The sequence below is a fragment of the Neovison vison genome, chromosome 1, assembly GCF_020171115.1.
Source record: "Neovison vison isolate M4711 chromosome 1, ASM_NN_V1, whole genome shotgun sequence".
Classification (NCBI taxonomy): Eukaryota; Metazoa; Chordata; class Mammalia; order Carnivora; family Mustelidae; genus Neogale; species Neogale vison.
In genome coordinates, this window is record NC_058091.1 from 58,124,671 (window position 1) to 58,142,191 (window position 17,521).

A 17,521-nucleotide genomic window follows, 5' to 3' on the forward strand; every position below is an offset into this window, starting at 1 on the left:
TTTAATACTTCTTATGAGCCACAACATTAAATTTCAGCAACTATTTTTGAGAGGCATTTACCATGCATGTCATAACGTGCTTTATTATTTTAGTCAGTAACCTTTCTTTGTGGTGCTGGTTGCCATAAGACAAGGAATCTTGTGCTAGTTATTTTTATTTAGAAAGATTTTAAACATCTTCATTTACATTTATTTCTATAGTTTTGCTACTCACGAAATATTGCGAAGAATTTTGGCTATGGTAAAGATATATCCCAAGATAAAATGTGCCAGAAGACATTATTAAACCCTCAAACAAGTCTGCATTTTGCTGATGCTCACATCAGGTTCATTCCACACCTCCTTTGCTCATTGTCTAAAAACTGTTGCCTCCTCAAATGCACAGCCTGGGTATCTTCTGAGTTTAACACCATTATGTAAAATTAAGCATCTGTGAGCATTTATAGGTCAGGCTTCCAGTTGTTTAAATCATAAAAAATAATCCATTCTAGCATTGGCCCACATTTAGAGCCCTCTCTAACCCCCTGAAAATGAGATGATAGCTAAATATTTCTTCAGATAACATGGACAGTGCCCTCCCGAGATTCTAGATGATGAGACAAAAGCACATATTTAACCTCCATACCTGCTGGGTCACCCTCATTACCAAGTCACAAATATATTATGCAATGAATAAGAAGTAAGAAGTGATGTAAGTAAACACAGATTTTCACTGAATTAATCTCGAGGACTCCACCATACAATACCCCAAATAGCCCAGATACATGAGAACACGTTACAGATAAGTCTATTCTCAAAAGGTCCTTTAAAAAAATTTTTTTGGTACTTTTTATGTGAAAACAGTTTTAAACTTAAAAATAATTCGTAAGAATAGGAGTAGTTCTAAGAAAGCTACTACACCCTCTATCCAGATCTACATACTTGTGAACACTCTGAATTTCAAGAGAAGAGAATTCCGAGAAAGGACACAAAAAGGTCATCACACTGAATTTCATAATGGCAAAATTAGGGTCCATGGGCAACAGTCAGTATCTACCCAGAATGTGCACACACAGCATCGCATAGGCAACAGTGCGGAGTAACGTAATTTCTGCCCTTGAGGAGTCATGTGATTCGCTGGGACAGGAAAAGACATGACATTGGGTCATGAGCTCAAAGGCATTTCAGAAATAATAACAGTCAAAATGATGTGTGAATGACAAGGCAGATAGAAGTAAGTAGACATGAAACTGTGGTAGGCAAGGGAACTGTGCCATTAAAATCAGTTTTAAAACCAAGTTCTAAAGGATAAGGTCTGTGACTGGCAAGACAAGGTCATTCTGCACAAAGACAGTAACTTCAAGGGCACTAAAGCAGTTGTCCTTGGGGGCAGGGCAAGAGGACAGTCATGCTACGTGCGTTTCCTCATACACTTTTGTAGAGGAAAGGTTTTGTGTTAGCACATTTCGCAGAGCAGAAAACTCTGAATCTCAGACTGCATGTACAATCACAGCTATCAAGCTAAAGACATAAAAGTAATACCTCCAAGCCCAACGTTCTTAGTTGTAAATTAAGCCACAGAGCTTTTGCAGCTTTTATACTAAGTATGCTATAATATGGTATAACATATATATAACATATGGTATAACATATTATACTAAGCTTATACTAAGTATGTTATAACATACTTTATAATATAAGTATGTTATAATAAAAAATGCCCTTATAATTTAGGATTCAATAAGGCTGTGTCACGGGGCTTAAAATGACAAAAACAGAACAGCTATGAGCCTGTAAGTCTAAATAAACAATTATTATTTCCATAAAACAAGGTGTTTTTCCACTCTTACTAAGTAAAATATTTTAGAAATCTTATTTCCAGAAACCAATGTTTCACAGGGGAGTATGGATCTCATAACCGAATGAAGTAACAACCTCACCCTTGAACGGTAATCAGTTTGCATGTCACTGCATCAGAAGAGCACCACTAAAAATGCTGGGTGCAGGGTCCCGCGCACTTGCCTGCAGCTGCTGTGTGAGCTCCCTCGCCAGCACAGTGTCCTGAAGAGCATTCTCCCGCTGAGAGGCGTCCGCAAGCACGTTAACTGTGGTTTCTGCTTCTTGTATCCACTTTAGGAAGTTCTCCAGATCCCGGCGAGAGGCCTGCACTGTCCTCAACTCCGCTTCCAAGGCACTCTGTCTGTCAGCAATGCTGCAAGGAACAACATGACAGGCACGTCTCTATTACTTCCCATGGGACAGTCCACATCACGCACACCAACAAACAGACAGCCTCCATGGAGCCTTTATCAATTTAAGGACCTAATGTAACTGGGACATTGATCTGAGTATGTGTCTTGAATAATCCTTCACAGGAGGAATAATGTGAATAGTGAGAAGAGACATATAAATATTAACAAAATCACATCCAAATCATAAAATAATTCTGACTCCATTTTTGCAACACCTAACTGTATATTAAGTTATCCCCCAATGTTTTATTTCAGTATCTTCATATAGTGCCTCACACTCAGAGGAAATATCACTAAATATTCATGCAATGAATGACTAAATGAATTCTAGGAAGCAGTAAAATCAGAAGAAATACTTAAGATAAAATGAAAATAATGTAAAGGGATTACTTTACATATTTTAAAACAACTCAGATCGGCGCCTGGGTGGCTCAGTGGGTTAAGCCGCTGCCTTCGGCTCAGGTCATGATCTCAGGGTCCTGGGATCGAGTCCCACATTGGGCTCTCTGCTCAGCAGGGAGCCTGCTTCCTCCTCACTCTCTGCCTGCCTCTCTGCCTACTTGTAATCTCTCTCTGTCAAATAAATATAAAAATCTTTAAAAAAAAATAAAATAAAACAACTCAGATCAATACAAATTGGTTCTTTAAGCTGATTTAATACTATATCTGAAAAACAATGGACAATCAAGCTTTTATAAAACCTTCATTAACTCTACATCAAAATTAATACAAAGAAATATGGAGTTGTATGATTTAAGAGATACACATACATGTAAATTTCAAATTTTAAAACTTTATAGACCTCAAAGCTTCACCTGGGTGACTCAGTCAGTTAGGCACCTGACTTGGTTTCGGCTCAGGTCATGATATTGAGTCCCACATAGGGCTCTGCGCTGGGCATGGAGCCTAGTTAAGATTCTTTCTCTTCCCCTCTATCCCTCCCTGTGTCACTCTCTCTCTTTCTCTCAAAACAACAACAGTAACAACAAAAATTAAAAATGGAGACTAACAATTCACCCTAGGATGTTTAAACCCAAGGGAATTGAAAACATGTATCTACACAAAAACTTGTATATAAGTTTTCAGATAGCATCATTATTTATTATAGCCAAATAATACAATCAACCCAAATGTCCACTGATAAAGAAATGGATAGATAAAATATAGTATACCCATACACAAATTACTCAACCATAAAAAGGAATAAAGTACTAATAAATGTCATAACATGTATGAACCTTGAAAACATGCTGAGAGAAACAAGACACAAAAGGCCACATATTGTATGAATCCATTCATATTTATATGAAGTGTCCAAAAGAGGGAAATCTACACAGAGATTGCTTTTCCTGAATCTCAATGTCCTCCATAATCTATCACTAGTTCACTTTTCTAGCCTATCCCCTAGTTCTGTCCAATACTCTGTTCAGGTCATCATGATATGTTCCTTTTTCTCTGGGATAGTCTTAAGGCTGAACCCATGCAAAAACTTCATGTACACATAAAAATGCCCTTTTGGGGCATCTGGGTGGCTCAGTGGAGTAATGACCTTTTATGAACTCAGAGAAAGGAAATCTAATTGTGCTGGGATGTTCTAAAGAAGGTAGACCTTAACTCTAAGGATCTGTAGGATTTTGGTAAGTGGAGGTGGTCAGAAGGGCATTTTTTTTTAAAGATTTTATTTATTTATTTGACACATAGAGAGAGAGATCACAAATAGGCAGAGAGGCAGGCAGAGAGAGAGGGGGGGTGGAAGCAGGCTCCCTGCGGAACTGAGAGCCCGATGCGGGGCTCGATCCCAGGACCCTGAGATCATAACCTGAGCCGAAGGCAGAGGCTTAACCCACTGAGCCACCCAGGTGCCCCGGTGTTTTCAAGTTTTAAAACATCAACTGAAAAAAAAGAGTATTAAGAATAAACAAAAAGGCTGTACCAAAAAGGTAACTAAAAGCAAAAAATTAAATGAGTATACACATGCAATTAATCAACAATTAATAGGCAACTCTTTTTTTTTTAAGATTTTATTTATTTGACAGAGAGAAATCACAAGTAGGCAGAGAGGCAGGCAGAGAGAGAGAGGGGAGAAAGCAGGTTCCCTGCGGAGCAGAGAGCCCGACGTGGGGCTTGATCCCAAAACCCTGGGATCATGACCTGAGCCGAAGGCAGAGGCTTTAACCCACTGAGCCACCCAAGCGCCCCTTAATAGTAAATTCTTAACACTCACTTAAAATTAATGACTATGAAATCTGGTATAGTCAAACACTTTAATTTTATACAATCTGTACCATTTATTTTTAAGACTATTCATATGTATAAAATAGGTTATGTGGCAAACAGCTGAAGTAAAAGCAGATCATTATAGATTAGCTCTATTAAACCTTAAGAATGCCCAGACTAGAAGCAAAAGGATGTAATGTCTGAGAATCCTATGGGGTTATTTACTTATAAAAATGAAGCAATTATTTATCCTCACTCCAGAGCTTTATTTTTTTCTTTAATTTTTATTTTTTAATTTAAATTCAATTAATTAACTTACAAGGAATTATTAGTTTCAGAGGTAGAGGTCAGTGACTCATCAGTCTCATATGATACCCAGTGCTCATTACATCCCATGCCCTCCTTAACGTCCATTACCCAGTTACCCTGTTCCTCCACCTCCCAGCCCTCTAGCAACCCTCAGTTTGTTTCCTAAGATTAAGAGTCTCTTATGGTTTGTCTCCATCTCTGATTTCATCTTGTTTTATTTTTTTCCTACTTTTTACTTCTTTTACCTTAAATATCCATCCTCCCCTCTCCCCATTCCCACAAACCTTCCCCTTCCGACCTAATTAATTTTCACCTTCCTTCCAGAACTTGGTGCAGACACCTTCTATGGCACCTCTGCCCACACATGGCATGATGTCCCTTACCCTATTCACTGGCCATGCTACTGTCACAAATCACCACCTCGTGGCTTAGAGCAACCTGAGTTTATCATCTCACAGTTCTGTCAGTTCGTTTCTGAAACAGGGCTCACTGGACTGAAATCAAGTTGTCAGCAGGGCTGTGTTCTTTTCTGGAGGCTCTAGAGAGTTCTTTCTCCTTGTCATTTCCAGCTTCTGGCTGGAGGTCACCCATATTCCTTGGCTCCTGACTCCTTCTGCCTTCACTTTTTTTTTTTTTTTTAATAGTCTCATTGTATATGTTTATTGAGATAGAACTTAAACATTGTCTCCAGCTTGACTGAGATACAAGTATAAGGTGTACAGTGCATTGATTTGATACATTTATAGATTGCAAAATGATTACCGCCATGGCTGGCACCTTCATCCTGCCCCTGATTGCTTTTTGTGGTGTATGTAATACAGTATTGCCATTCTGTGTCTTTGGGTGAATTTAGTGCAGGTTCCTGTCATCCTAATTACAACACAAAACATTCCTGTCACTGTAAGTTTGTTGAGTGCCTCTCTCCACTCAGTTCTACCCAACAGGCACTTGTGTGTCTTTCTTTTGTTTCACGGAGCGTGTTTCTGGAATGCATCCAGGTTGCATGGATCTTGAATCTCTCTTATGGGAATCTTCGTGAATCATTACAGTATGTGACCTTTTGCATCTGGCTTTGCTCATTAAGTTCTTTGTGGAGATGAAAAACCAAGAGAATAAGCAGTGAAGCTTGTGGGAAGAATTTGAGATTCCATAATGGGACAAAGGGAGTAGATGTTAGGGTCTCGGCAGCAGCCAAAGTGGACTATTTTGTGGCCAACAGAATGGTCTGGGAGAACCTTCAGACTGGAGCATATGCTGAGTTGGAAGGAAGGTGTTGGGTGATCTGTATAAACCAGGGAGGCTTGGTGGGCACCATGGGGGGATCCTGGAGGGGCATCCATGGGTCCCTTGGAAGAGCGGGTCTTGACTTCTGCTCCAGCTAATTGCTGTTTGGCTTTCTTGAGTTTTGCTCTGTGGTTCTTGAACCACACCTGCAGTACGGTGGGATGGATCTCCAGTTTCGAGGCCATTTCTTTCTGAAGGCTGGGAGCGGGGTATGGGTTCTTGCTGAACAAGGATTCCAAATTGGCCAGTTGTTTCTCAGTGAACATGGTCCGTTTCCTTTGTGAATGCTTCTGGTGCTTTCCTTTAGGAAGGTCCCCTGTGCCGGACATCCCGAGATGTAGCTGTGTCCCCATGCTCTAGTCTTGTGTCCTCCTTCTGCCTTCACTTTTAAAGAGGCATGGAACAATCAAGCCCACTCAGATGAACCAAGATAGTCTCCCGACCTTTGGAAGACAATCTGCCACTGCAGCCCATCTCCAATCATGAGCAAAAGGGACTATCTGGTTGTCTGTTTGAAGTTCCTGAATCATCAGTGCACCTGGTACCCCCAGGGCCTACACACAGTAGGAACTCAAGTATGTACTGAATAAACTAATTAAAAAAAAATCCTTCCTGCAGTATTTTAAGAACAAAGTGAGGTATACATACATAAATGTTTCAAGATATTGTAAATACTCAACAAATGATATTTTCCCTAATCTTCTACATGAATTGAGTGAAATATTGGGAAATTAATTTTGCCTACATTATGCAAATGTGCAGTTTAGTAATAAAGGTCCTGGAGAATTTTTTCAAGTTCACATATATCTGGGTGTCAGATTTTTTTTTAATCATGAATGTAATCAATTATTAAAAATAATGAATATAGAAAGTAAACTGTATTTACACCAGTCCAAACTGTCTTCATATTATTATAATATACATTTTAAAACCTTATAATCATCATGTACATTCATTTATAGTCTGATTTTTCAACTATAATTTCATACAGAATTTCAAATAGAATATAGTTCAAAGGTAACATACCACACATGCTAGTCCTCTTAAAACTAGATCCATTGCTAGAGTATGGTATACTGGACACTACAAGACTCTTTTATCCATTTTCAAGGAATGTCCCATGATTTATTATACAACCATCAGGCCAAAAATAATTGCAAAATGAGAGGTTCAGGAGTGAGTATGCACACTTTACCACACAGGCTAATAAATTACCTTTAAGCCATGTGCACGTGGCTCTCAGAAGAAAATGACCTAATTCTACCACCTCTGCCGTTTACTGGTTCTATGGCTTGGGATAAATCACTTCAAATCTCCCTTTTTTTTTTTTTTTTTCCATCCTTAAACTAAGTTGCTTGGACTAGAGGAGTAAAGGATCCATTTCAGAGTCTCCAGGGGTCCTTTAAAAACCACATAATCCATCACCAAGATTACAAAACCTGCTCCACTCTCCACTCCCACCTCTATCCCTCACTTCAAATCAAGACTCCCTCACTGTCATCAAGAATCACTGCACGTTGGGGCACCTGGGTGGCTCAGTGGGTTAAACCTCTGACTTCAGCTCAGGTCACGATCTCAGGGTCCTGGGATTGAGCCCCTCATCGGGCTCTCTGCTCAGCAGGGAGTCTGCTTCCCCCTCTCTCCCTGTCTGGCCTCTCTGCCCACTTGTGATCTATCTGTCAAATAAATAAATAAATACATAAAATGTTTAAAAAAAAAAAAAGAATCACTGCATGTCAATAAGATGTTACTGATGGGGAGAGATGAGGGCAGGGCAGGCAGCAAGAAGGCTTAGAATACTCATGTGCCAGTTCCCAAGATCACATCTGGCACTGAACTCCCATTTGTCTACAATTCTCAGGGAAGACTTTATATCCGGCAGTTCAGGTTGCTACATCTCAAGATCAGAAAAGCCAGAGGACGTTCTGCGAAACATCATAGGAGAATACAGGGGTAGGAGCGCTGTTACGGGAGGCGGGGGAGGGATATCAAGTTTAGGGAACTGTGGCTACTAGACAAAGGCAGAGATTTCTTTTAAATCTTTTTAACCGGGACGCCTGGGTGGCGCAGTTGGTTAAACAACTGCCTCCGGCTCAGGGCGTGATCCTGGAGTCCCGTGATCCTGGAGTCCCGGGATCGAGTCCCACATCAGGCTCCCCGCTCCATGGGGAGTCTGCTTCGCTCTCTGACCTTCTCCTCGCTCATTCTCTCTCTCACTGTCTCTCTCTCTCAAATAAATTAAAAAAAAAAAAAAAATTAAATCTTTTTAACCTATAAATCATAAAGAATAAGGATAGGCAGAAAGCCAAAAAGATAACAATATTTGAAGTTTAGAAGGGTATCTTTAGCAGGAACAAGAATTTTTCTTTAAGAAACAAAAGTAACAGACTATAGAATTCTTTGGGACAAGAAATGGGTGCACACTGAAAATGTAAATAACTTCTTATGAAAGATTTGAGGAATCCATGGGTGACAGATTTATAATAGTTTATCTTAAAGGGAACTGGGATTTTTTAAACATAAACTCTCAGCTTTTTAAGAGATTTCTGCTGTAGGGCGCCTGGGTGGCTCAGTGGGTTAAGCCGCTGCCTTCGGCTCAGGTCATGATCTCAGGGTCCTGGGATCGAGTCCCGCATCGGGCTCTCTGCTCTGCAGGGAGCCTGCTTCCTCCTCTCTCTCTCTCTGCCTGCCTCTCTGCCTACTTGTGATCTCTCTCTGTCAAATAAATAAATAAAATCTTTAAAAAAAAAAAAAAAAGATTTCTGCTGTAAAAGCAGCTGATATACTACAAAATAGCTTATAGTTATCTTGTAGCACAACAAAACATGGCCACCCACCTACGTGACTTTTTTAATGGTATTTTAAAGATGTTATATAATACTTGATATTTTAAGCAACAAGATAAATTATTAATCCAGTGCACATGTGCTTATTATAATTGGTCAACAGAGTAAATGCAACCAGGTATTTTTTTTTAAGATTTTATTTATTTATTTGAGAAAGAGAGAAAAAGAGACAGAGTGTGAGAGAACACAAGAGGTGGAAAGGGAGTAGTAGACTCTCTGATGAGCAGGGAGCCCAATGTGGGACTCGATCCCAGGACCCTGAGATCATGATCTAAGCTGAAGGCAGATGCTTAACCAACTGAGCCACCAAGGCACAACTCTTTTTTTTTTTTCTATTTTAATGGAAAAGAATACCTTCAGAAGCCCACAGATATGTGTTGCTAAATTTTGGTACACTTAAAAGGTGATCTTTACAGTTACATGAGATTTAAATATACTTGTCTCTTTTGAGAGGAGAACACTGGCATCAGAAGTTTGAGTGGCATGTAGAAAACTTACAATGAAATAATTCTTTAAGCTTTTCAATGGATGTTTTCACAAGGTAATTTTGTTGGCAAATAAAATAACATTCAGCCAAAAATTGTATCAAATCACACTTTGGGGAAATGCAGTTGATTTGATGAAGAATTAGTACCTGCAAATACACTGCACAATCTGTGGTCCTTTGGGGGACCCAGAGATTGGATCATCGTGAACAAGCACTTAAATATTCACTCCAGGGGATTTAAGGAGACTGTTCCAGGCTGCCATTGCCACACCAATTGGGTAGCTCAAGAAAGAAGCCCCCACCGGCCCCATACCCACTCCATGACGCCTGTCCCGACCTTATATAACCCAAAGGAGCAGCTCTCCCTAGAACTGCCGCTGTCAGTAAGCAAATATGTAAGACCACAGAGCTATTTCCATGACAGAATGTACATTACCACATCCTATTTCCCTTTTAGCTATCACTACCAAATATCCAGTGTTTCGGGGCCAACGGATATAGGGCTGTAGCTAATACAACTCCACGCCGTCCCCAATCTGCTCCACTTCACCCCCCAAACCTTTTTCTGTTATGTCCAGAACTCTGTTCTATGATCAGCAGACCACAGATCAACTCCTTCACCTTATCTTAAGTGAAATTGGTTTCCTTAGGACCATCAGTTCCCCTTGAAAACTTCCAAGGATACTTTTTTCTTTTTCCTCACAGATCCTATATGCCGCAGGTCGTCATTGGAATAAAGGTCCTCTTCCTTGTTTTTCACTGCTGTTTTCCGGCCATTGTCCTCCCACCTTCCAGGCAAAATTCTACTCTTTCAAAGCACCAGATATTTATCCATGACGTTCATATACTGACCTCCAGGCCCATGGTCACTGCGTGATGATTCTAACAGTTGCTCACTACCTTTAAAGTTAAGTAGTGTCTGTAAGTCAACTCAAGGTCCACCTGCCAAGCCACAGTGAGGGACTGCAGTGCCCAGCGGAAGGGATGTCTGAGACCCGATCATGGACTAGGAGCCATATCTGGGTCCACTCCTTTACAACCCCTTCCTCTCCCCTGCCTCGGATCTTCCATCTGCATTCTTTCTACTTGCCTCTGAGTCAATGAGCATTGCTACACATTTATTATTATAAACCACAAACAGGCAGTCATCACTGCCCAGCAAAATTCAAGTTCCCCCAGGAAGCTCTGTGCCCCATCTACCAGGATTCTGATGTTACCTGTGATCCTATTCAAACCTGCCTCAGCCCCACGTCCAACCTCACTCACAGAATATCCCTGCATCATAAAGAGAGCAGACTCACTGCAGAGAACTGTCCATCTTCCCACCATATAGTGATTAATAATGTATAAGATATTCCTGATAGCACAAAATTACATTGTCTTATTTCCTTTACAATATCTCAACATAGTTAACTAGGTTGTACATACATGTACACTAACATATACATATACATATACATATACATATACATAGGCACTCCGGGGCTAACCAACACTTCAGACCCAAATCAGGCATTCACACTTCAAAAGTTACTACAAACACTTTTCAACTTTCAATACATCTCAGTTTACGTTAAAAAATGTGTTACCTGGCATTAAGAGATACAAGGGGGAAAACGTTGCGCAGATGAAAAGAGCAGGGGTCAATGTACATCAGTTAGTTAAAAATGTTAGAGATGGGCCTTTTGTTTGCAGAATCCAACATGCTGGGAGCTAGTTGTGTTTCAGAATTAAGAATTTTCTGCACAATAAAAAGTTATTCTTATGAATGTATCTGTATGACATATTACACATAGTAGGGACTGAGGCAGCAAACATATTAACATTTCTACAGCTAGGAACAAGGCTATTTATACTAAGCAGGATAAATAAAGACTATAATAAACAGCCTCATGTCAATTCAAAGTTTTCTGTTATCAGAGCTATTGGATTTTGGCATCGGAGATAAGAGAACGAGGCCCTGTAGCTGTGAATGGCCAAATTACTCAGGCCAATTGCAATTCATACAAAACATTTCCTTTGAAAGCTGATATTAAACTTCACACATTATGCTGCGATGACATTATTCCATGAGCAAGTATAATAACCCTTTACCGACCCCCCCCCCAATTTGGCTGCCAATGACGCATATACTGAATAAGGCTGGAAGATTAAGAGAGCCCTCATAGACGGCCTCTTTGTGACCACTGTCGAGGGCACAACGGACATATACTGAAGAGTGCTGCATTATTCGTAGTAGAGGCCCCCATACAATCTTTAATCAGATCTGATTTCTTAACTCGACACAGATAAGAAACAGTAAGTGGAATCACAGACAGATCCGAGAGGCGGGTACACAGAGCAGTCACCAGCCATCGCTGACATTCTGATAACAAAGGAAGAAAACAAATTATTTTTAAAGGATGTAAGAGCCCGACAGCACAGTTAAAAAGGTTTGGATATCAGTCTCAGCTCTGCTCTTTTGAGCTGTATGATCTCGGGCACTCCTTAACTTTCCTCTGCTTCAGTTGATTCACTGACACAGCATTGATGAACACGCTGCCTGTCTCTTATGGTTTGAGGATTAAATAAAGGGATTAGCACAGAGCCTGACAATGGGAAGACACCCAATAAAATTCATACACTAAACATAAAGCAGAAAATTTCACAAAGCATGGCAGCCTGAATAAATTTACTACCAATTCTTCAGAACTCAGAGCAGAAAGAGCATTATCATAACCCAGCACAGAGAAATATCATCTTGGCCACACTATGTGACTTTGAACATGTCATTCACCGACTCTGAGCCTCGGAGCCTGACATTAGACCACACACTCTCAATGGAGGTGAGAAGTAGTTCTTCAATGGGGCAGGGTTGGGGAGGGGAGTGGAAAGATCTACCCTTTTTATGTATGAAGCACAACTATAAAGTATAGAAACAGACACACAGTATACTCATGGTATGAAAATTTCATGGGAATGGGGATCTAACAAGGCTCTTTGGGGCTGATAATGTAAAAATGTTGAGAAACACTGGCTTAAATGCAGTGTAAGCCTGTGGATAGCTCTTAAAGCTCTTAAAGTTCATTGACTCTCTCTTTACAACAGTAATGCCAAGAATTTTTTTTTAATGTTGCTTGTAAGTTCATGTGTTTTGTTTAAGGCAAGGAAAGATTTGTATATTCTAGAACAGTCCCCAATTAAAACAGTTAAAAATTGTAAATATCACTGTGTTTAAAAGAGAAAATCCTTGCAGTACATAGAACCCCCAGCTGTCACTCATGAAAAGGATCCTGTGAGCTACAGTTTTGCTATATTTTCTCTGATTTATAGATAGCAATATACCTAAATCATGTCTAAGTTTTAATGTTGATGTATTTCCTGTGAAAATGCAGTAAGAAACTAGAATAAGCACAATGACTTGTTACTACCATAAAATTGCAACACTGTGCTTGTCTTAACTCTGATAAATGAAAGATCACCTTGGAATATAATTCATTTTTAATTGCCTCTTCCATCTAATCTAACTACTGCTGTAGGCTGTCTTAAAATATTTACAAAGTAAAAGCAAAAAAAAAAAAAAAGAATTTGAGGTGCTAAATAAAGCAGGTTTCACATTCCTAAGTGATCAGTTTTTCTGGTATCGTTTACAACAAAAACAAAGTCATAATTCTTACACATTGATTTTTTTGAAACACTCAGATAAAGTAGGCTTAAGGACTATCTTAGTGTTAAAGCTGTCTTAATTGACATGTAATTGACATATAATATATTAGTTTTAGGTGTAGAACATAATGATTGGATGTAAGTATATACTGCAAAATGATTAACACAGTAAGTTTGGTTAACATCTATCACCACACATGGTTACACATTTTTTTTCTCTTGTGATAAGAACTTTTAAGATCTGCCTGGTAACATTCAATTACACAATACAGGCTTGCTAACTGTGGTCACCACGTTGCATTATTATATCCCTAGGATTTACTTATCCTATAACAGGAAGTTTATACTTTAAAGCCGTTTTTAATTCACTCTCTTCCCTGCCTTAGTTTTGGGATCCTTACTGTATCCAAGGAAGCTATTACAACAGATTGAAACAGCTGTACTAAAATTCTAGAAAGAGCAGGATAATAGCTATCTTCTGCTTTAACTACTCTTTAGTGTTGTATGTGCTACCCTACTCTTATTTCCTCCAGAATCCTAGGTATATGTAGTAACATATATATATTCATACTCATATACTGCCTCGTATTTCTTGTCTTTGGGTTTCCCAAAAATCTAAAATCTACTTTATAGACTCTAACTAAAAATGACATTCTAAAAATGTATAAAACACCTCCATGTCAAGCAGTTATTAAATGCTTGGCCATACTTTATTACCAGTAATATGCGTCATAAAGTGTTTTAGTATTATCCATTTTATTCACTCCAAAATAAATGCGTTTTGATACAAATTTGCTTTCAGGTGGTTATATCTGAATAGATAAAGATGTGTGTGAAACCATAATTTCATTAGACACAGGCAGTCTCTGTACTATGCAAGAAGTAAACACTTTTTCCTGATGATGAATTTAACTATGCTATTTTAAAGAGTTGCTAACCACTGTTTACAGTTCCTCAGACCCTAGGTGTTCAAGTGACAGGAAAATCTCTCTGGTAAATACATATGCTATTTTAGACTGTTCCAAATATACTGACTAGACAGAGTGATGGAAAGAAAACAAATTAGATGAAGCCCTAAATACACATAGTGTATTTCAGAAGTCTGGCACTGGATCCATGCATTCTCAGCTTCAACTAAGGATGAACTCGCCAAAGAGCACATGACTTTAATTATATATAGTTTTATTTTTTTTAATATTTTATTTATTTATCTGACAGAGAAAGAGAAAGACAGCACACACAAGCTGGGGGAAAGGCCAGCAGAGGGAGAAGCAAACGTTCCCCCTAAGCAGAGAGCCTGACGCAGGGCTGGATCCCAGGACCCTGGGATCATGATCTGAGCCAAAGGCAGACGCTTAATGGACGGAACCACCCAGGCACCACAAACTATTTTCATTATAATTAGGGATAATATTACCCTCATGCATCTGTAAATACCTCACCAGTCCTTACCCCCAGTGTACTACAGGATATATTCCAGGTAATGCTGGGAGGCATAAGAAAATCAGAACACATAAAATGATGTTTGGCAAGGTTTAGATTCATTCAAGGAAAAATTCCATTGCAGAAATTCAAATAGACAATGTATAAATATACCTTCTGTACTAAGTGTGATACTAACCCAGCACTGGACAAAAATTTTTAAAAAGTAACAAAAATGTGTATTTCTGGTAGTCTCATATTTGGCATGTTTCCATGAGAAAGCCAAAGCGATCAAATTCTCGCCTCTACATGCATTTACCTGCCAGGCCCTTCATGTTACCTTTGTTTGAGGTTGATCCATGATGTTTTTAAGTACTCAGTGGTTTCTTTCACATTCCTGGTGTCATCACTACCATAGTCCTCCAGCAGTTTCTGCAGAACGTTTTCAAATGCCATTACAATACCATCACCAGGACCCAGTTCTTGAAGCAATACCTAAGGTGTAATTGCAGGTGTCATTATTAGATTCGGTCACTCAGTAACTAGTACTACCTAAACAATGGTTCTCCTCATAGGTTTCAACAAGTTTTAGACACAAATATCAAAAAAAAAAGCAAATTACGGGACAAACTCTTGAACATAGCTTAAATAAAAGTAATTCTGGAAGTAAAAAGGCAAATGTCTAAGGAATGATCAGGTACACAGCAGATATTAAGAGGCTATCTTCACCTTTGAGGGATACTTTACTTCCTCAAAGCAAATATCTTTTTCCTTTGTTCTGCTACATATCTGATCCTTATAGCAACATGCATCATACAGGAATGAACTTACTATAGAGTTCCTCTCTACATGCTGGCAGGAAGGAAAAGAGCCAACAATATGGAAGTCTTCTGTGCCCCTGGGTCACGGTGCCTGTTGACAAAGTTAACTGCTTGGGTGGATCAAGTAGCCAAGCAAGGTTTACTAAGAATTGCTATTAAATAATTAAATTGATGCTGAGTGTGTCCACAGGCATTGGTTTTTTACCTCTCAGAGCCCCTGGATCAAGATACTCTCCATGAAATCTAAATGAGAAAAGAATGTTCCCATAATGCTTTTTATAGCAACTGGCAAAAAAAAAAATCTACCCTAGAGTCTGAGTAGAAAATTTAGAAATGAATATTCTGACTGAATAATAGATGATTGAAGCATTCATCTCACTTTTAATTGTATTCCTCTAGTTAAGTATCCTGGGGCGTTGCTGATTATTATATTTGAGTCATTTGGTGAAAACAATCAGCAGATATCATAAACACAGAAAATGATCCACAAAATCAGGACACCTGGCCACTTGATTTTTAAATTGTAACCATAGAAAGTCTACATGTGTGAATTATAAAAACATGCTCTCAAGTCTTAGATTTTGTTTCCCATATATTCTACACAAATATACACTTTTATCTTAGGCTCTCTGAAGGGCAAATAAATATTATGCCAAAATATAACCTAAAAACTATAACCTCTAATTCAAAAACATTTTCTGTAATTATAGAATTTAAAATACCATCGACGGGACGCCTGGGTGGGTCAGTTGGTTAAGCAGCTGCCTTCAGCTCAGGTCATGATCCCAGCGTCCTGGGATCGAGTCCCACATCGGGCTCCTTGCTCGGCAGGGAGCCTGCTTCTCCCTCTGCCTCTGCCTGCCTCTCTGTCTGCCTGTGCTCGCTCTCTCTCCCTCTCTCTCTCACAAATAAATAAATAAAATCTTTAAAAAAATAAAATAAAATAAAATAAAATACCATCGATGTTCAATATCATCAACTTTATATTCAAACCAATCAAAAAAGTTACCTACTCTGACGATATAGTTAAAACAGTTTAGTTATAAAAGTATTAAAAGGAACTAAACTTATTACCTGAATTGTTCAGTACACTAGCTTCAAACGAAAATCTCAGAAAATTTCATAAATAAAAATAAGCTTCAGAGCAGACATGGAAGACAGAAAAACAGAGGGTTCCTGAGATACTGAAAATACTCTCTTTCTAGGTGCTGGTTCATGGTTGTGTTCCATTTGCAAAGAATCCGTGAGCAACACATCTGGTACACAGGCATATTTCTACTTGTTACACCTCCTGAAATTTTTCAACAACCTTCCTGGTCAAATTCTTTATAAAAATTTCAATGTATATTCAAAGCAATGGGAAAATATCATGACAAGGGTCCTAAAAATTACAGTTACCAAAGAACAAAAAAGTACATCCAATAAATTAATAATGCCTAAGAAAGCCCCACAAATCTAATGAGTCTTACTTGATTATCAGAAATCTGCTTGATGAGCGGATCCCTTCGGGCTTGTTGGAGAATATAGAATCGGGCCTCGTATTTTCTCATAAGTTCCTCAGTTTCCTCCCTGTGGTCATCCCACTGAAGACTGTCAATAATCATATCCTCCAGTTGCTGCTGTCTTAACTCGACACCATGCTGAGTGCTGTCCCACTGGTTCTTGACCTTTTCCACTGAGGAAGCATACAAAAATAATCCCAGAAACTATCAGGAAAGGGAAAAAAATACCTGATTTCAAATTTATCATAAGTAAGGTTATAAATAGAAAAGAAAAAGAAAGCAAGTTGCTGTATACATTTTTAAGGGAATTTAATACATGTCTACCATACTTACAACCAACACATTTCTGTGAAACTATTCTTGAAGAAGAATCTTGAATTAAATTCTATTTTAAATGCACTGAAATATCTCACAATAATTTATCTACAATGGATAAACCAAAAATTGTAAAGAAAATATATTCCTCTCTGATATATATTCACAGATCGTGGTTTGATGAAGGCAGAGTTTAACAATACTTTATGACAGAACTTTAAGACACAGAGGCAGTCACTTGTCATCCTCAAAGGAGATACTCGAAGGTTGTCAAGATTTTACAAGGAAATAATCTATTTAAGAATACTTTTCATATTTGTCTTACTGTCACATGAAACCTGTCTAAAAGAAAATATTTTTATACACTCAAGAGAAACACTAAAAGCAAATTAGATTCAAGTTCTATCTACCCAGTACCTCTTTACCATAAAAAAATCCACAT

General features: G+C 38.7%; 2 protein-coding genes across 8 annotated transcripts in view; both read right to left on the reverse strand.

Moving 5' to 3' along the window:
• The window catches only part of UTRN (utrophin), a 510,470-nt gene that overhangs the window by 233,471 nt on the left and 259,478 nt on the right, over positions 1-17,521 (reverse strand). For all 7 annotated transcript variants that reach the window (XM_044247155.1, XM_044247163.1, XM_044247172.1 and 4 more), the window contains 3 exons: positions 16,732-16,937; positions 14,782-14,936; positions 2,002-2,191 (listed from right to left, as the gene is read on the reverse strand). In XM_044247155.1, the coding sequence (XP_044103090.1) occupies positions 2,002-2,191; positions 14,782-14,936; positions 16,732-16,937 (551 nt within the window). The remainder of the gene's footprint in view (positions 1-2,001; positions 2,192-14,781; positions 14,937-16,731; positions 16,938-17,521) is intronic.
• On the reverse strand, positions 4,972-6,465 carry LOC122905873 (divergent paired-related homeobox-like). Its single transcript, XM_044247194.1, has one exon. The coding sequence runs from the start codon at positions 6,392-6,394 to the stop codon at positions 5,837-5,839; it is 558 nt and encodes a 185-aa protein (XP_044103129.1). The 5' UTR covers positions 6,395-6,465; the 3' UTR covers positions 4,972-5,836.